Source organism: Anser brachyrhynchus (genome assembly GCF_964034855.1).
Source record: "Anser brachyrhynchus genome assembly, chromosome: 4".
Classification (NCBI taxonomy): domain Eukaryota; kingdom Metazoa; phylum Chordata; class Aves; order Anseriformes; family Anatidae; genus Anser; species Anser brachyrhynchus.
Genome location: NC_137698.1, coordinates 72,025,757 through 72,046,948, shown reverse-complemented (window position 1 = coordinate 72,046,948; position 21,192 = coordinate 72,025,757). Strand labels below are relative to the sequence as shown.

Below are 21,192 nucleotides of genomic sequence, written 5' to 3'. Positions count from 1 at the left end.
AGTTACCACATATATATTCTTGGTTCATTTTTAATATACTAAGAGGTTTGACTGCACCATAAAAAGTAACACAAAAGACAAAAAGTGAAGGAGGTGCACTATATACGAATTACTTTGGTGAAATTTATTTTGTACCAATTTTTCATGAGTGAGATTTCAAGAATCACTCTGACGGCCCAGCATGATTTACTAGGGCTCAAACTGCTGCAGAAGTAGCAATGGCTACAGCCCAAGAAGTTCTGCACATCATTTTTTTGTGTATTGTTTATCTACTTTATTTTCTAGTTCATGTTAATGAACATCACAACTTTGCAACGGCAACACAGATTTTGTATGGATCAAGCTGAAAGGAACATAAGACACCGTGTAGCAGACTTAAGGGGAAACTGATTTTCAATCAACAGTATCAATTAGATCCATCTGCAGAAGAGTCTGTAAAAATGAGCAAGGTCAACAAGGCAACAGTACTCCTCAACAAAATACAAGATGAAAAGCTCAGATCCATTTCTGAAGGCAGCACGTAGTAATGTATTGCTTGAACAGAGAGCTACGAAAACACACACGATAGCAGCAGGGATATTCTACTGACTTATCTGTAACATTTCTTGATAAGTGGGTCCACCTGTTTGGGTATCTAGAAACTGGCTTTCTGCTACGGAAATTTCAAAGTAAGAGGGGAAGAAAAGCTCTCAGAAGCTTTAGTAGCTTCTGTTGCATAAATTCATTTTGACTAATTTAGGAGAACCAAACAAATCCCAGCCCCGGCCATGCTAACGTAGCACATTCCGTGTAGCCTTGCTTTCGATTTCAGAACCACATGAAGCACTGCCATGTTTCCATGGGCTATTTTGGCACCAGAAAGCAGACAATTCTACAAATGATACAACAGGAAGTTTTGGAGAATTAACCTTGAGACAGGCAGACGAAAAGAACCAAGTTTAGGAGTTCAAAGATTTTCTCATTCCTATGGCAAAATTCAAGAATTTAGCTTCCCATCAAGCCATTGAAAACAGTCTTTAGGAAGTAGTTTTATTAAACCTTTGGATTAATGAACAGCTCAAATTGCAGTCTAAACAACATTGAGAGATTCCCACATCAAAAGTTTGATTTTTTTTAAAATAACTGAATGCAGAAACTTGAAGAAAATCTGTTGTAAAAGAAAAAGAGGATTCTGAGAATCAATCTGTAGTAGATAGAGCCTTAAATAAAAAATAGTCACTGCTGGGTGCATGCTTTAATTAAAAGTTCATTTAACCAATTTTAACAGACTGTTTCTGTAGGTGGGTGTCTCAAAATCCAACTTAATTGGATCTGAGGAAATGCTCGCCCTTGGGCCATGAAGAATAAAAGTTACTGTTTCTCCAAGGTAACACTGGGTTGTCCGTTGAGATACCTTGAGATAGCCCAAATCAATTCCTTCCACCCTAAAACATTCGACAGAATTGTCCTCACTGATGAACAAACAGATAATTATCAAATCTGGGGGCACAGGTTTCAGGTGGAGCAGTAAATACAGTCAGTTCTCCTCAAGCGCCTCATCTGGTTTACTGCTGGGGTCTAAGACTGTGCTGAGAGAACTCAGACATTTTCTCATTTAATTTCTCATTTTCAGGGGGAAAAAAATAAAATTGAAATTTAAAAAAAATATAAAACCAAACTAAAAAGCACAGAAAGCTTCCAGAAGTGCTTCCAGTGGAAAGGTGCGAGCCGAGCGGGGCCTAGGCCACGCACCTCAGTTCCCACCTGCCTTCCCGAGACACGGTTAAAATTAGCGCACGCAGCCAAACGAGAATATATGCAACTGCTGAGCTTTTATTACGTAAGTAGGAATCGCACAATTACATAACAGTAGGTCAACAGCTTTGGACACGAACAAAAAAATCTTTAAAAACTCTACTTTCAGAGAAAACATCTTCATTCATGTGGAAGCATGAACATAATGAACGCCCAAATGCTTCAGCGATATAGTCATGAATAAACTCACAAGGGCTGAATAAGCATTTACACAAATGCACTTGAGAGTTCGTAAAATAGCAGGCCACACCAAATTAAAAAAAAATCACAGGAAGAAAAACGCTCCAGAGCTCGCTCTCCTACCTTTAAGGCCAAACTGCAGAATAGGAAAAGCTGGCGCGATCTGAAGAGATTTTTCAAAAGCGATGAAAAACAAAACTCAGATCAGACCAGCCCATTGACTGGTGCTCCTAAACAGCTGCATACTAATGGCCTTGCATACATTAGGAAGTATTAAAGAACACTTTGAAATGAACAGACAACTTGAATCCTGGCTAACTGATATATTATAGTACTTATGCACTGGAAAATAGTTAAACAGGCCAATTGGTGCTGGCAGTTAGCTGCCCAAGAATACACATGACCAAAATAAAAAATGTTGACTAGAAGTTATATCCCTTTCCTTACAAACCACGATGAAAAAAAGGGAGAAGTACAGAAACTTTTCATGCTTGTCCTATTCTATTCTTAGGCTCATGGAGAAAGAAACTGGAAGAGAGCTCAAAAGGTCATCTGGCCTGCTCCTTTCCCAAGCCCGGATCATCTACACTTCTGTCACTCCTGACACAAGTTGTACAAACTGCAGCTTAAAGTCTCGGGTAACAGAACCTGCGCAGGATTGCCAGGCAGCTGATCCCAGAGTTTCTGTATCAGTACACCACCTTAAAAAAAAATCCTACACCTGCTGGTTTGATTTTAGTAAAGCTCAACCCGACTCCCTCTCTCACTGTGACTGAAGTCCATTATTTCTTGTGTGCTCCTCCATGACCCTAGGTAAACTTCTTGCACACCTAAAAGCTGTTATATCTGCTCTTCATAACCTTCTCTTCAGAAGAAACTCTAATTAGTCTTCTTATTTCCCTCTCCGAGTCAAGTTTTCCTACTCTTAGGTCTATATCACAATTTAATGTACCTCGTATCTTGCTGCTTGCAATGAAACTGGAAGTCCAGAGAACAACAGAGTACCACAAAACAAACAAAAAGACTGGGAAGAACAGAGAAACAACCGCTCTCCAAACAAACATTTTCAAAAGCAGGATGTCAGAGATTAAAGGGTTTCTTTGGTCTCGATATTTTAGCCAACCTCAACAGCACTACAGATGAAAAAATGCATCACAATTTGATCTGTGACTTCCACTGATAAAATCATTAGCGGAGTGACAAGCCAGATGCTTTTTCCTCATAAAACTGGCAAGCATCCTCTTACCTTCATTGCTCACCTTCCCTTACCCTAAAGGACTGATATGATTGGAAAACAAATAAACACTGTCAGAAAGGACTAAGCCCATATACTGCTTCAATTCCACAAGTATGGTGTGGAGCTCACACTTCCTTCTCACTAGCCATATCAATGTCACTTCACAGAAAGACACTTCTTCATTTACAGGTTGATTTACTTAATTTTGTCTTAATATTAAACATGCTGTATTACAAAAATACCTGCCCAAAAGAAAACAAAAAGAAGCTGCTATTTCTAATGATAATTCTTCTGGAAATCCATCCTACAGCAATAGAAAAAGCTACAGAGTTTGTTTAAAACAGGACTGAAAACTTTTTTTTTGTATCTGGTTTTCAAACTTCAGCTCATCAAAACTGAAAAAACAGTCTGTAAGTAACAGGTCTAATTATTGCTGAAGAAGGACTATCTGTCAGCCAGACTTATTTTAAAAGCTATGTTTGCTTCAACCTCTGTTGACTTCTTGCAGATATTCAGCCCTATACTTCTGGACACTTACAAAGACACTACCAGAAAACACGTGAGAAGTCAATGTGCACACATTAGTTCAGATCGTTAAAAAAACAACGCAGCCCTCTTCTTGTAAAATGAAACTGAGAAGGAACACAGCGGAACCCTAAAGGCATTGTTGTAACTTCATCGCAGTGATCTTGGCCATACCGTGAGTTAAGATCCCTGAAATTATCCCCTGCTGATTTCAGTGGAAGTACGAGGAAGACGGAGTGCTCGGCTCTAGTAAGAACGAGCCATTACAGTACCAGCGATGTTTTAATCCCAAACAGATGTTAACTATGCTTTATATTGCTCGACAGTGTTTTACTGTGCTGCAAAAATTGCTAAAATGTAGGGCTGACACGGCAGTTATTCTTTACTTTTCAGGTCTACACCATCTTTGTATTTCACCGACTAGAATCCAAATCCATGAAGACCACACAGAAACACCATATAAATGGGTCTGTCAAGTTAATCTATGACTTGATCAACATCAGGTAGGGCAAGAGTTTTATGCAACAATTTGAATCCAGAACACAAACTTCAATGTCATCTATAATCATAAATGTTCTTACTGCTAACGTGAAGTAGGGAGATCTGTACCTCATAAAGGTGCAACCACTTCAACCAGGAGCCCCAAGCCATTTCCACAATGTCAAATTCTCATTTTAACACAAATTTCTGGAGCATCTCAGGGTTGTCTACTCTTTTTTCAGTGACCAAAGAAGAAACTAAAACCCTCCAGCATCAATACCTCACCGAAAAAAAAGCATTTTCTATATACCTGTACAAAATGCAAAAGCATACCTATATCTAAAGTGTTACAATCTTCACAAGCGATCATCTTCCTAAATTTGACATGGAATTGGAACTAAAATTAATCCTTGTTTCAATTATATAAAATTAAGCACGAATCTCATCCTTCAAAAATTGGCCAGTCACACACAGACCAAATTCCCTTTCTCCTCCTCCTGTTTCAGAGCTCACTCAAGCACTTAAAGCAGAAAGTTACCTGGGTTAATAATAATTTCATAGCTTAACACTTAACACAAGCCACATGGATGCGATGACCCACCAAGGAGATAAGTCTACACTCGAAATGTACAAAATTGGAAGCTGTCAGCATCCCATTTTAGATTGCTCTACTTTTATATCTGAAGTATATTACAGGATGTGCAGTTAAAATAAAGATGAGTTCAGTATTTTTTATTCCTCCCCCAAATTAAGATTTTTTTTTTTTTTAATTTGAGGTCAACTTATTTGTTCTTTAACAATACATTGTGAGATACTTATAACATTTTGTATTAAACACAACTACTATTAATGCTTTAATACATTATTGATCTCGTAACACATACACCTTCAAGCAAGCTATATAATGAAGTCTCTATAAAACCATTCTTAGAAAGCACAAATAAGCAAATGCAAATGATTAATAGATTATTTTTAATTCCGCTCTTTGCAACAGTAAATCCCCAGAAAGAAACAGTCAATGTCATACCTAGTTTGAAAAACAGCAGCCAGAAAATGAGGTGGCACTTTCACACTCCCTCCAGCTCTCTAAGTAGCTCTATCCTATCCTCCCCTGATAAGGGACCTCCAAGTATCAAAGAACCATCACTAATTAGAGAGAAATAATGCAAAGTATGAATGGGGAAGATGTGTTGCATCAACTCATTCTTCAAATGCATTTCCAGGGCCACACCATAAATTTGCTGCTCTTTGTAAACAGGTCTTAGACCATAGCAAGCAATCCATCCAAACAGCACGTGGATGGAGAAGACAGTCTGAAAAATTGAGCTGGATACCTCTAGCACTAAAAGTAGGTGGTGAAAAGTGTTTGTTTTTTTTTTTTTTACCTCTATAAAGAGGAAGGAACACACAGCTCATCAGGGGACTACTCTACACAACTTGCAGTAGCACACTTCTTGCTCTGAAGGTGCAGAAAGTCATTGAAACATTCTTCTCAAGCTTCTATCAGGAAAACATCCACAAAACTGAACCTTCTTTCCTACTAGTATTGACAAAAAAGGTCGGTATTTTTAAGAACGCAGCCTTTCCTCACCTTATCTGCACACTCTTGTTTAGCCCAGGAGAGACTAACTACTGATCAGCTCAGCACATCCACCGCACATGTTGTGCTTCCAAGCAAGCCCCACTGCGGTTCCTCTGCATTGCACGTAAGGCTGGCAGACACCCTTCTGTTAATGCCCAGCTACTTAACTACTCCTGGTGGAATCCATCTTCTGCTTCCTGATCATGTATCTTTTTATTTTTAAGATTGATATAATACCCAGTAGAAGAGAAAACCGGTCTATTAGACACCATAGCCACGTTAAATATAAATTCTGTATTGATCCCTGATTAGTCACACATGGGATTTAGCACACATCTGAAAACAGAAAACTCTCAGGACCCTTTTTGGCTTGTACCAGGATGTCTGAAAACTCAAACAATGAAGGCTTTTGGCCTGTCAATTCAAATTCCAGGCTCTTGTTGGATCTGGGTTTTGCAGTTGGCAGTATGACAAATTCTTTTCCCACACAAGAACTCTAGCAGAAACTCCCCGATACGCACTTGGCATAACCTCCCTAATTACACCACAGTCGAGGCTGACGAGGGAAGCCTTCATCAGAAAGTCTGCTCTGGAATATGCGACTGCCAATTGCCATGACATGTCTTTCTTTGATTTAAAGTAAAATATATTTTAGTTGAATGTAATGTTATTTTGGTAGCAAGACTAAAGAGGGACAGGATGTTTGCTTATTCTGCTGACATGCTGCACCCATAAAGGGTAACGAATACACCAGGGTTTGAGAAAGAAAATATTCCTTAAACCACCTTCTGGCACATCGCTTATTCGTTAACCCCCCGTATATTACTTATTTTGTATATATACACCACCTTCATTACTCCTAATAGTTAAAAAATAATCATATTCTTCCCCAGAACATTAGCGTACACATAACAGAAAAATCTCTTTGCCACTGTATAGCAACAGTAAATACCACCATATTTTTCCTTCATTTAAAATTAAAACTGAATTTTACTTAATTTTGAGTTTGTCTTATGCAGAGATACATCTCCAGATGTTGAAAAGCTGGCAGTAAGTGAGTGCTGTATTATTATCTGGTGTGGTATGCTACTGTTTTTACGAGACCTATTTTTATTGTCAGCCTTGACGTCAGTGTGAACACCGATTTCAAAGAATGTTCAATCAGGCTGCAAACTGTAAAACTTTCACAGCAGTGAAACTAAACAATGCAGCCATTAGTATAAGGAAAAATGTCAGACATTATATTTGGACACAGATTATTTTGACAAGTCACTGGGCATAACAGTATTTCAAGATCAGGATTTTACCACGATCCCAGACTGATGAAATATAACATCTTTGCCATCAAAGTACAACAAGTCCAAGACAAAACTCTCCAAATATCTCTCAAAGATATTTTATTAATGTTATGTGACCCTTTTAATACTTATTGTTTATATCGTGCCTTTCATTTCAAAGCTCTAAAGCACACGCTATGATTGCTCACAACAAGAAAGCTAATTTGAGAGAAAAACAGATTTGCTACATCAGACACATTCCTTACTCTACGCTAACTTCTCAAGATGGTAGGACATTAATATTTGCACTGCATGTTTTTAACTACTTTGCAGTGAATAGTCTGCTTTGGGTGCTTTCAATCAAATATTCAGTGGTTACTATTTGCAACGATAACAACCGTCATTTCTATGTTCGCATTGGGAAATAGCCTATTAACAAAAAAAAGACTTTTCTATATTCACAATAAATAACTGTAGGCTCAAAAAAGCCTTCATAGCTTTAAGTACATTTTGGTTTTGTGGACTTCAAGACATACACACAATAAATAACTTCTTCCAGAACTACATAAATTACATTATTACCATCTATGACTGATTTCATACCAGTTACCACTTTACGAAAGCATGCTGAAGTTATGGTGGGCACATTCTTAGAAGTTAATGTTTGTACCTCTAAAAAAGTCCCCTGTGATCCATTAACAAACACCATAGAATAGAATGGCTTGTGGTGGAAGGGACCTTAAAGCCCTTCCAGTTCCAAACCCCTGCCACGGGCAGGGAAGATGGCAAATGCTAACACATCTTGGTAATTGAAGTTCAAAGCCAAATGACAAAATTAAGACAACACTTTTCAGGATACAAAATTATTCCTGTCTGAACACTGCAATTAAGAATCCACACACCAAAACCCTTCCTTTTTATAAAACAAAACTATCAAAAGTATCGTGAGGGAGCAGTATTCTAACCTCAAGAAATGGTTGAAAAAGTTGGCACTAGGTATCAAACAAGCTACTGTTCCATGTCCAGATCATTTCTCCTCATACATTAACATCCTATTACAAAGGTCCTGAGATACTGCCAGAATTCATTGCAAATAACATTATGGAACTGGTTGGCACAAACCGATGTGCCTTCCTGAAGACGACACCAGTCCAGCTCTTCCCACCACGCCTAAAGCAAGCAGCAGAAATACACGGTGTGGTGCCCCACACATTTCAACCTTAACTTTCCACGTGCCAGAATGTGCCATGGCCGCTTTTTAAAACACTAGAAAAGATTCTGGACCCTCCCCCCCCCAATCCATGCAATTGGAGTATCTCCAGCTGAAAATACTCAGATAATCTGATTCATCATTGTGAAGATAGAAAAACACCTACAAAAAAAATCAAAGAACTGGGAGAGAAAACGCCTGACAAGAAGTCATCTCATAAGACAGCAGTGAACACAAACGCACCGAGGAACTTGCAAGACTACTTATAGTATTCATTAGAAGGTGCTGGTAGGGTCAGGTTAGCATTTTATTTTATATTCCCCTCCAGCCAGACAACTCCAGCTTGCTAACAGACTGTGTGTTTCTCTCAAGTTGGATCTAGGCAATCACACCCTGTTATTAAGCACTTCAAGATTAAACTGCTGGACCTTTCTGTACCTTCTTCTGACATCACCTCACCTAGAAACGCATCCAAAGGAACAGAAATCCTATTGGCATTTCTGGGAAATGTGTGACTAGCACGCAAAGCTATCACCAGTGGGCTCTAAATCAGAAAAAAACACAGAACACAGTACTGAAAGACAAAACACTATCAAAGAACCATAAAAGCTGAAAAAATAACGAGGGACAAAGGGAAATCTGTAGTCAAAACCAGAATAAAACAGCTGAAAATCAAATGCAAACATTCAAAACCTAGAATGACATTAAAGATTGATTTAAATATCTTCCTTACCCATCTCTGCATCTATTAATTTTGCTGTACAGTGCTAATTAGATAGTTGAAACTATCTGTTCTTACAACCCATGCATACTTCCTGTCTCTGTGCAATTATCCTGCCACCCCGAAGACTCAATGGGAGAATGCAATCTTTTCCTTTAGCAAGGCAAACAGATGCTAGAGTTGAAAGCAGCAAGGCCTAGATTTAGCTAAGTCCCTCCAAAGTATCCATAAGGTCCAGAAACCTTGATCTACAATCAGAATATACGTGTGTTTGTCTTGATACAGCGACATCAGGATCAGTAAAGTTAGATTTTGAACTGCTCCTACACGAATGAATGTCACCTTGGTTTTGACATCTTCACCAGTATAACAATTTAGGGCTGAAAGTAGTACAATTTATCTTAAATAGATTAAAGAATTTCACCTGCTTAACTTTTATAGTGCAATGACTCTCCCCAGGCCTTCCTTTCTTCGAGCTGCCTTCCTGGGAGGTAGGAATCTGCAGAACCAATTTCCTGTCCCACAGTTATTGAGGAAAATGGGAAATGTTTTTTTTGTTTGTTTGTTTGTTTTAAAGAGAATCTTTCCCAGATACTTTGACCCTAAAAGTAAACAAGAGCTTTCCTTTAATTCCTGTGCCAGGATTTTGGGCGAACACACCAACCCCTGCACAACAACACGAGTATAACAGATTGATCTGACTCTTCCTCACGGCTGAAATTCCACTGGTCACCTTCTCTCAGCTCACACTGAAGGATATAATGGCTTTTGTTTTTCATATCTATTTCTACCAGAGGGCCTGGAGAATGATATACTAACAGCATTAGACCATATTCGCATCACTTACACTGAAAAGACAGAATGACTGTGACACAGATATCACTCCCTCACAGCAGCAACGGAGGGTGAAAGAGTGGATATTCAAAAAAAGATAATATGCTTAAAAGTACTTAAGAGTAATATATTAATTTATTATCAACTTCTACCTCTACTTTTCTGTCATACTGCAGCATAAACAAAGTACAAAAGAAGAGGATATACCCACACATTTGACAGTTGAAGAGACGTAAGAAAATGTCATGCCATGTTCTTCTTGGAGGAGTAACGGGAAGCAATGCAGGGAAAAGAAGAAAGATTGGGACAGCTCTACAAAAAAAGTGCATGCAAAAGCTTTCAGACTGTCATTCTTTCTTTGCAAAATACAGGGCAGATGCTCCAACCTGTACGGGCACTACCAGTTCACACCAACCTCACCAGTTAACTTCCCTCACAAAACCCATCGTGGTTACCTGAGAAATGCAGAGAAATACATTAACAGAGAAAAAAAGTTAGAATGATTTCCACACAAAAAAAACCACCTGATCTTTGTTGTTTTAAAAGGAAGCTGTCACATAGTTGAGGCTCGAAGATTTACCAAGCTAACAAATGTCCTAATCTACCAAATAGAGCATGCACTCAGTTTCCCGAAGCTGAAAGAATCCCTTCTTCCTACACGCTTCTTCCTCAGAAAGATAAACAGAAGCTGTTTGGATACAAAAACTTTTATTTATCCTATTATGTATGTGTTAAGACATATTCCAGGCACCATGTAGACAGAAAATACCATTGTATAAACAAATTTCACAAACTAAGCCATATTGGCTTGTTCGCCAAATGAAAAAAATATTCCTGTCAAATAGAAAACTGTTTGAGAAATTTGTTTTTAAGATTCTGAAGTTCTTTTAGAACAAAATCTTGCTCTTTAAAATACATTTTTATTTTGCTGTTTGAAGTGTTTGGTGCTATTTCAACTACAGCAAAAGCAGAGAGCAGCGAACAACCATTTTCAGCAATGAAATACCAACTCTGAGAGCTACAAAGGTGAAGATACCAATAGATCACTTAAGGGGATAAACACTTGAAGAAAAATCTTGAATTTTAAGATGCAATTTGTATCTCCAACTACGCTTTCTTGAATTCTATCATCAGAATTTAATATTTACCTGCTGTTCTCAGGCAAGGTACTCTTCTCAGGCTGATAAAATTTATCAGTCCTTGGCAAATCACCAATGCAAACTGTGAGGAATAACCTGTACAAGCTGACAGTTCACTCTAATCCCTTCTAAACTTCCCTTCACACTCTTTCAGCACTAAGCTGTTCCATACACCCTACACAGCACCTGAAACCAATTTACGTAGCTGTAGATGAAGTGCAAATGGAGTGAGAACCATCTCTCAAAGACCTTTGAACAGTTAAGGGTTTGCACTGCACTGGAGAATTTCCATGGCCACACGCGAGGAGAACAAGATAAATACTGTAAAATTTAATCCTGAAAACCCTTGTTCACTTCTGTAGACCCAAAGACTTAAGTGAAAGTATTCAGCTGTTGGAGGCTGAGCACAAACATAGCTGTTTGCACTGGAATTTTCAGTCTTGCTCTGCTCATTTTTGCAACCTACAAATATAACTGAGAAGGCCACAAGTTCTCCGATGCTCATGTAAATAGTTTCACTGGGAAGTGGAGAGTTCCTTCTCCCCCCCCCCAACATCCTAAAACACTGGCTGAATCCCAACAGAACAGCTGAGCAAGTCAACTAGCCTGTCCCTTGTCCTAAACTTTGACAGAGATTGATATTGAGTACTGACAGACCATCAAAATACTAACCTGATATTCAGCTACCAAGAAAACTTCAAAATTAGCAGCAGTACTCTGGAAATACCTAAACAGCTCTGGCCCCATCTAGATTTTTTTTCTTCTGGAAACACTATTATTAATATCACTAGTGATTTATTTTAAGCACTTCATGACTTTTGTTGCAGATATAAAAGAATTACAGGAGCATCCACCATCCACTGGTCATATGTGGCCCTCTATAACAAAATATGGCTTGTCTGAAGACTTCACCAATGGATGTTCAAGTACTTTAAGAAGGAATTGCCATCATAAGCCTTCCAAAGATAAAGGTAAATTGACTTGACCTGATAGGAAAGCAAGGAAGATACTACTTTCACTGATTTCACTGTCCTACCCCACCTGTTACGGTTTACAGTGTCCTGCACCTGAAAAATCAAGTCTCTCTTAAATTTGGTACATCCTAATTGAGAAAAATGGTTAACACAATTTGGAAATACATTCAACAGTGAAATTGTCTTGCATCAATGGCTATATCTGATTTTTGTTCTAGTGTATGGAAGCTTTCTGTTTCAATAGAAAATAACACTCTTTATATAAATGAAAAATCTCATCTGAAATAATAATTGTTATTAATGTAATAACAAAGTACAAGTCCATTCAAGTGTCAACTCCAAGGAAAGAAAAAAGCAAAATATCGTCTACAGTAATAGAAATCCTTTTCTTTCCCTATCTCCCTATTAAGGCATAACATAAATAGTGGGTTTTAATACTTCTCAAAAGATAACAATTTAAAAACAAAAATCAATACATACTGAGTTGTCATTTCTATTGTGAAAGAGATTTGCAATAAACGTGAGTTACCCTGAGGTTGGGCCTATTACTTATCAGTTTGCCTGAAGTCCACGAACACCCACTCCATCCCCAGGTTTAATACACACTGTTGCAGCGAATGCACTCCCCCAAACAGGTATTTGGTAGCACACGCTGACAACAGTTGAGAAAGGAAAAGTGCAGGACTATGACCCACAAAAGGCTAAAGGAGTTTCCTAGAAAATCCACACATGCCCTAAAAGTTTTAACATGCAGTGTATAGACTGTGCTGAACTCCTAGTTCCCCTGTGACTTTCTCTTAAGGGTTATTTATGGCTTCTTTTCAACCACTGTATTAGCTGGGAGGAAAAATTCAAAATTTTGAAGTATTTTAATAAAGATGTTTCTCCTACATTGCCTAAACCCTGGTAAGTTTTAACCTCTATTACTAGAAAGCTGAACATACCTCCTATCTCCAAGATATCTCTACACTGTAATAGCGCATGTACTCACACAGTGTGAGAAATGGTCCCTCCGTACTCAAAATTAACCCTGACCTCTCCCAGTTCTGTTTCCAAAACATACCAAATAGCTATTTACTCATTTGTAACCCTGGTGGCTCCCTCAGACCATACGACTCATGTGCCAGCATGGCAATCCTTCCCATATCCCTCTGAGCTGATCAGCGCAAGCTGAAGTTCCTTCCTGAAAAGCCCAGGGTAACACTGCACCCTCTCAACTCAAGGAAAACCAGGAACAAGGTCAAAGTCTCTCTGGCTACAGTTCAAACACCCCCCCATATTTACTAGCTAAAATATTAAGCTCTGTTTTATTTTCCACTCCATATTACCACCTATTTTGAAGTGCTTTTTTTAAAAAAAGCAAAATACATGTGACATGCGTGTTGAAAAATAGGAATGCCATGCAACCCAAATAATCAGTATTGCTTTATTCTGCAAGAGCCTAAAATGAGTTAATTCGGAATATCAGACTTCACCTGATTTTATGCTGTCACTTGGTATAATGCAAAGATCCACGCCTGGGTTTTGTTTATTTGTTTTTGTTGGAGTGGGAGGATTATTTTCACATGCAGAGGATTGATTTCATTCCTGTACGTGTAAGCTGCTGTAGATATTTCCAAGCAGAAAGACTCCTTTCTAGAATTATCATCAATATATATTACAAGAGAGTGTTTACTTCCATCCTGCCTCTGTTCTAAAAGCCTCCTCTGTGCTAATTCCCAGAGCAAGGCTACAGGTCTCCTGCTCAAAATTTCCCTTTAGATTCTCTAATCCTTTTCTCCTTAATCTCCATTATACGCAAAGAAATCCACATATGCATGGTCTGTGAGAAGCTAAGTAACTTTACCTCTCACCATAGTTACCACATCTGATTTAACCACTGGGTCCGGACATTGAATCATTGTCCTTTAAGATTAAAGATTTTATTTGTGTATGGCTTGATATGTTCAACAAGCATCAAATCCTAAAAACGGACTGATTTTAATATCATTACTAGACAATTACGTTTCAATTTATGCGACAGTAAGAGAAGAAACCATCCACCCCTGCTGTTTCTGTGCCCTGTGTGTTGTTTTCCAGGATCTCAGAAGCTAAAATGTTTAAACGTGTTACTATGACTGTTATTAAAAAGATTTGCTGTCTAATTCAATTCTTGCAATGATTCTGAAACAATTTTACATTCAGATTTTCATTAGTGTGCTCAACTATTCTATTAGACTTTTTTGTTTCTCATGGTAACCAATTTTATTTGACTTAACAGAAGCTGTTCAAATATTTAAAGGCACTCCGCGATGGCAGGAGTTTATCTAGGAGCATACATGTTGTGTCACAGATATTCCTTTCCTTGTTCTTACTCGCCTTCCCCTCAGCCCCCCCCACCAAAAAAAAGAAACAGTAGCAAACAAATGAGCTCTGGACCAGCCACACTGCACTGGTAACGTGCTCACTTCATCTGTTTATACGAAAATTCAAGTTACAATGGGCACATTTTGAAATTACAAGCTCGCTAGTTTAAGCAGATGCTTTCTTACGTTCCTTCATATGCACGGTATCCCTCTGCCAATATCGGCGAGCGCAAGAACTAAAGTATAAACATCTGCACCACCTCGCTGTTTTGTTAACATTCTTTCACACATTTTCTCGCTAACTCCAAAAAGGCTCAACGGTGTAAAAACGGGGAAATGGGAAACATCTGTGCGCTAGCTACGGCAAAGGGAATGAAACATGAATAAACAAAAACATGGCGAAAGTGGCCTGGGGTTGTTACACTGTCAGATCATTTTTCCAAGCCCAACATCAAGGCTTTTGTTACAACCAAAGCGGTCATTTGCATGGAGAACCAACAGGGTTTCTTCTTCTTCAGCGTTTCCCCGCTCGCAACACACACTCGCTCTCGCCGGCACACACACACACACAGAGGCAAAAATCTTCTCTCTGGCAAACCACCCCCGCCGCTAAACACACACGTATCGAAGCCACAGATCACCAGCAACGCTCCGCACGCCGAATACTTCGCGACTAAGGCGTAATTTCGGTATAAAAATAACAGACAAACCTTTGGAGCGCTGCCCCAGCCGGAGTTCCTCTCCCTCTCTGCTCTGCTGCTACTGACAAGATCAGGCTGAGATGAACAAGTCCATGCTCCTCCAGCCCCGCTCCTCGGCGCTGCCCACCCGCTCCGGGCTTTAAATAATAGCAAACTTTCACAAAGTTAAAAATGCACCCAGTTGAAGGAAGGCGAAGCACAAGGCCAGGGGAGCAGGCAGCGCTGCCCGGGCAGTTGCTGCGGCAGCACCGAGGGCACCGCTCTGGAGTTGGGGCTGGGTCAGCGCTTTCTTTCTAAGCCCCCCCATTTTTCAGCAGGCTGCAAGTCAAAGCGAAAAGAAATCCCTCCTGGCTTAAAACAACAACAAAAAAAAGGCTCACAGGTGCCCCCCCTCCCCTCTGGATTTCATTTTAAACCTCCCATTTAGACCACTCCGAAAGCTGCTGCGCTCTGGCAGCACAGCATGTCCCACATGGTTCGGGGGGGTAGGGGGGTGTAATGTAAACAGAGCCCTACTTAAAATAAAATTTCTTGAGAAATTGATTTGTACTGTGTATTTTGACTCCCCCCCACACACACACTTTTTTTTTATTATTAATTTGTGGAAGCAAACTAACAATGAGGCTGGTTTGAGTGATACCACACAGCGGCAGGCACCGCGCGGCCCGGGGCGGCCCAGGGCCTGCTCACGCCGCTGACTCGGCCCAGGCCAGGGCCTGTGCTGAGCACCCGGCCCCGGCCCATGAGGGCAATGAGGTCCCGTCCTGGGACCCCACCGCTGAGCCCATAGCCAGGTAGCTCTCAGAAGTGTCCTTAAAATCATTCTGACTCAAGAAAACTACACGCAGTTGCCCTCAGTTAGGGCTTGATGTTGGTGTTCAAGCGGTGCCACAGCAGCACCACCTCTCCCAGTCATCACCCACTGGTGCAGCTGGAGTGGGGTCTGCTGGCCATGGGATTTTTGGGCGTCTGCTGGCCATGGGATTTTTGGGGTCTGCTGAGGTTTTACACCAAAGGGGCGTAAAATCTCCTGTCAGGTACAGAAATAAAACCACTTTCTCCTGCCTGTTTACACAACCAATACACATTTCTCAGTTATAAGCTCAACAGGTACAATACCAAAACAAGAACTCTACAGCCATATCATTAATTTCTTTTAAAGTAAAGATGTGCGTTTAACGTAAAAAGTGTTCAACAGGCTAAGTCTGCTGGGCAAGAAAGCAAAGCCTAAGTTTTGTCCCTTGTGACTGAGAAATATCTAAGGCAACAGGCAGCTCACTTGATCCTGATGAAACCAAGCGCATCAACACTTGTTCATCGAAAGGAGTTTCTTGCTCTCTATGAATTTCTGACTCTGCAGTTCTGTTTCGCATCTATTATATAAAATCAAGCAATATCTATTTACATGGAGCAATCCCTTTAAAACATTTTGTTGCTGTGAATAACTCAGTAAAGCAACAATTTTCCCAGTAGGGTTTGTCTCAAAACACTCGAGGCAAACATTTCTCAAATCCTCATACATCTTCTAAAAATTGTAACACTTCCCAAATATCTAAGGTATCTGAGATTAGTATAGGCATATATGCATATGTATATGCGCAAAAAACAAAGTCTTCCACCTTCAAAAGAAAAAAAAATAACAGACATGAAAAGCAAGGTCTTCAATATGTATCATAACTCACCAGAAGAATACAGCGAAGGCATCTATTTCTACATTATAACATGGATAGTCCCATCACCACCCATCCACCCAGGGGAAGATAGCTCTTCCTTGCCCATGGGGCAAGCAAACACATGCTCCTGCCCAGCCCAACACAACTTCCTACTCATGTGCTACAATGAGAAGTGATGGAGGCACGCATTCCTTTCTGCCACCCTGCTATAGAGGCTATGACATCCACAAGGAAAAACAGGCAAGCGTAATAAACCTCGATCCACAGGAGTATTCACAGCACTCAGGTTTCCACTTTGCTCTATCAAATACCATACAGAGTAATTAAAGTTTTGAAAACCACACAATTTGCAAAAAATGCTTAACAGTAGACATCTATCTCTCACCATTAATCTGGAACAAAGTGGGAAAAAAACAACTGGAAACACTGAAGATACCTTCACACAAGTAAGGCTCTCCTAAAGGTTTGGAGGAATATGTACGTGCTGCTTAATTGTAACTAATCACTAATACACATTAATAAAATACTAAACGAGGACAAACATTAATAAGTCATGATTCACCTGGACAATGCCGATAAATACAAAATGGAAGTGGATTTTGATTCTGTTTACACCACTAGGGGACAATGGAAAAATAATGTTATCTTACATGAGCCTTCAGTAAATCCAAATTTCTCCTTCCTATTTAAGAGTGGACCAGTAGAATTTACAAGAACTGTAAAAGTGAAGTTGCATTGGTAATTAAACTAAATTTAATTAAATTAAACCTGGGCTTTGTAACTTTTTAAGGTAGGTTAATAAATGTCTTCTGCTTAACCTAACACGAAAGAACAAAGTACAACCTCCGTATATGAATAATCATACCCTTAAATAACAATAACCATAAATATTTTGTTAAATTCAGCAGGAATCTACAGATTTTAACAAGTTCAAAAGATCATCAGCGTAGTTTTCATCTCCACATTTACCAGGCCAGCATTTCTATTACAAATCGGCAGCTACAACCTGAAGTTGAAAACATGCCAGAAATATGAATAGGTTGTATCAATATTTGCACACGGAGCCTAGAACATAAATTAGCTGACACTCAACAATTAAAGCTTCCTCTCTGAAGTTGCAATATTTAAAGGTTAAAGATTAGACATGCTCCCTCTTGTGTTAAACTAAGAATACATTGCATACATGCTGTTTTCTCTGACATGATGGTTGCTTGGCCATCTGTTCCATTAAGCAAGCCCTTTACCTTTGGCTACTAACGTCTGACAAACCATCACCAATAATTTTATGGTGTAAAGACAGGTACAGTCCGAGCACATAACCTACATCCACAGAATACCTGTGTTACGCCACAGTAGCTACTGTATTATCAAAAAGGACCACTGACATTTTAACTCTCAAAAACCTGTATAAATAAGGTTTTTGGACAAACATATATAGAACTCAGGGAACTACACTGAAGTCACACTCAAGTCACACTCCTTCAGTCCCTGCACGTGCCATACACAGCCCTAAAAGAGTTCAATGCTAGTTCAAGCTGTTCAGTAACATCAATGACAAGGAATACTAGACAGCAGATTCCCCTGTAAATATTAGCCTACAGAATATGTAAAGCAGACAGGAACAACAGGAAGAATGCACAGTGCTCCATAATTAAGTCTGTAAATACAATAACAACGGAGCTTTCCCGTCCTCCCCTCGATGAGCCCAGGTGAACCATTCCCTGCACAGAGCCTTCGTGGAGGCAAAATCCTCCTTACACAAATCCTCCTGCAGAATCCGGCCCCCAGATCGTGCCTAGACATGAATGTTAATCCCAGGTGTAACTAAAGCAAACGTTTTTACTAGTACACCTTTTCAACCAAGACTTCGCACCTGGTGCGGGCTTGGCAAATTATGTTTAGGCATAAGCTTGCTGATTATGGGCAGTGTGAGCCTGAAGGCCAGCTGAGAGTAAACACAAATAGTTTACAGGCAAAAACTGAAGAGATCTAACACCCAGCTCTATGACCGCATACATTTTCTTTTATTTACCACCAGCCCTTTGTGGGGGATAGATGCGCGCAGTGCTATCAGGCTTATGGTAACAGGCAATGTTACCAAATACCCAAAAAGAGCCGTACCTTTGCTAAAAACAACTTACTTTTTCAAACCATAAAAGTTAAACGTGCTTTATCTTCCTAGATACACTTGTGCTCATTTTTCTAGCTTCCCGCAGCCTGGAAATTGCATCACCAGAAACTCAGGAAAGACGGCAGAACCACGGTGACTGCACCTGCATACAGCTTTGGGGCTCTTTAGGGCCCCAAACCCCAAAAGCACACGACTTGAAACATCTCCGCCGGGCGCAGCAAAGAGCCTGCTTCAAGAACCCCAGATTTCACCACCGCATCCAAGAACCAAGTGAGTGCCTGGTGCTTCCCATGCAGTTTGCCACCAGCAACTTCACACTTATTTTTTTTTATTACTGTTTTTCCTCGTTCGAGCAGCCCCCCGTGGGACGCCGAGGAGGGCACACCGCGACGCTTTTCCCCTACAACACCACGCGAGCAGCCTTTACACCAACCCCCGGCACTCCAGGGGTGCTTTACTCCCCCTTTACACCAACCCCCGGCACTCCAGGGGTGCTTTACTCCCCCTTTACACCAACCCCCGGCACTCCAGGGGTGCTTTACTCCCCCTTTACACCAACCCCCGGCACTCCAGGGGTGCTTTACTCCCCCTTTACACCAACCCCCGGCACTCCAGGGGTGCTTTACTCCCCCTTTACACCAACCCCCGGCACTCCAGGGGTGCTTTACTCCCCCTTTACACCAACCCCCGGCACTCCAGGGGTGCTTTACTCCCCCTTTACACCAACCCCCGGCACTCCAGGGGTGCTTTACTCCCCCTTTACACCAACCGCGGGCACTCCAGGGGTGCTTTACTCCCCCTTTACACCAACCACGGGCACTCCAGGGGTGCTTTACTCCCCCTTTACACCAACCCCCGGCACTCCAGGGGTGCTTTACTCCCCGGACGCCCCGCAGGATCGGGCCCCTTTTTGCCTGCCGGCACGCTTGGGGGAGGGTGTGTGGGGTCTGGGGCAGCTCGGGGAAGGGGAGAAGCCCTCCGGGGAGAAGGAGCCGAGGGGAAGGGGACTCACGCTATTTAAACCTCCTCCTCCCGCCGCCTCACCGCCTCTCACCCGCTCCCTCCTCCCCGCGGGACTCAGGGGCGGCCCCCTCCCTCCATCCCCTCCCATATACACGCCGCCGCCCGCCGCCCCGCCCTCTCCCCTCAACCGCGCCGCCCCATTCGCTCAGACGCCTGCCCGTCGGAGGGACGGCGCCACTTCATTGGTCAGATGGACCGTCCGTCAAGGGCTCCGCCCCGCTTCGCCCCGCCCCTCCCCTTCCCGGACACCTCATGGGGGTGTTCAAACGGCCGTTTCAAGTCACCAGGAAAATTTACTTTTAGGCCCCGCCCTCTCCGCTCCACGGCTTATTCTGATTGGGTGGGGAGTGCGCATCGCTTATTGCGATTGGGCAGCTCGCTGTCCGTCACCCCCAAAAATCCCGCCTATCCTAGTGCCGTAACCCTCATCTCAGACATTTGATTTGTCCGCGTTTCCGCGCAGCCCCGCCCTCTTCCACGGCAGCACCCAACCAGCCGAGCTTTCTCATCCCGGAAGGCGGCGCCAACGCGCGTCCGAAAGACCCGCCCCCATTGGCTCTCCCCACCCCGCCTCCTCTCTCCCTCCCCTCCCAGCGGAGCGTACCACCTCACCGCGGCGGTGGGGGGGAGGTACAGCAAGAGGAGGAGGAGGGGGGGGGAGCGGCGTTGGTTCGTCCCTCCCGCGCGGGAGGGGGGGCGGGCGGCCGCTGTTACCCGGCATGCCCCGCGCGCCGGGGGGAGGCGGGAGGAGGGAGGAGGAGGAGGAGGAGGGGGGCGGCTGGTGCCTGCTCCAAGATGGCGGTGCAGGAATCAGCTGCTCAGCTCTCAATGACTTTGAAGGTGCAGGAGTACCCCACTCTCAAGGTGGGTGGCCGGCCTCCCCCCCCCCTTTCTTCCTCCTGCTTCCCTTAGTTAACAAGGGGGGGTGAAGCTGCCCGGCTGAGCGGTGATGAGGAGGCAGAGGAAGGCTCCAGGCGAACGGCGGTGCCTTCCCCCCCCCACATCTCCTCACAGAGCCCCCGGGGGGGAGGCAGGGAGGCTCCAGCCTCGGTTCCAGCCTCCTCCTTCGGCCTCCAGCTCGCTGCCACCGCCGCTTTTCCCCGTCCCCTCCCCCTGCGGCGGGGCTGAGGGACGTGCCCGGAATATTCAGCCCTCCCCGAGAGCTCCCAGGGGACGGGGGAGGTCCCCCGGTGTCCCCCTCCTTGTCCCCATCCTCCCCGGTATCCCCCCCCCTTGTCCCCATCCTCCTCCGTGCCCCCCTCCCCGTGTCCCGTCCCCGTCCCCCCGAGTGACGGCGGGGACAAAATGGGCGCCGGGAGCCCCTCGGGAGCCGGTTGGGGTCTGTGGGGGGAAATTTGGGCGCTGT

The 21,192-nt window shown here is 42.4% G+C and overlaps 1 protein-coding gene and 1 long non-coding RNA gene across 8 annotated transcripts in view; one reads left to right on the top strand and one right to left on the bottom strand.

The window, feature by feature from the left end:
* LOC308194388 overlaps nucleotides 1–19,895 on the bottom strand; it is an 85,363-nt gene extending 65,468 nt beyond the window's left edge. For all 3 annotated transcript variants that reach the window (XR_013950492.1, XR_013950493.1, XR_013950494.1), the window contains exon 1: nucleotides 19,816–19,895. This is a non-coding gene — a long non-coding RNA (uncharacterized lncRNA). The remainder of the gene's footprint in view (nucleotides 1–19,815) is intronic.
* A 633-nt stretch (nucleotides 19,896–20,528) lies between these two features.
* Nucleotides 20,529–21,192, top strand: part of MAEA (macrophage erythroblast attacher, E3 ubiquitin ligase) — a 51,236-nt gene continuing 50,572 nt past the window's right edge. For 3 of the 5 annotated variants that reach the window (XM_080590282.1, XM_080590281.1, XM_080590283.1), the window contains exon 1: nucleotides 20,529–20,690. In XM_080590282.1, the coding sequence (XP_080446408.1) occupies nucleotides 20,622–20,690 (69 nt within the window). In that variant the 5' untranslated portion in view covers nucleotides 20,529–20,621. Of the gene's footprint in view, nucleotides 20,691–21,006; nucleotides 21,166–21,192 lie in introns of those variants that run through there. The other 2 variants (XM_080590280.1, XM_080590279.1) reach the window with 2 other exon arrangements.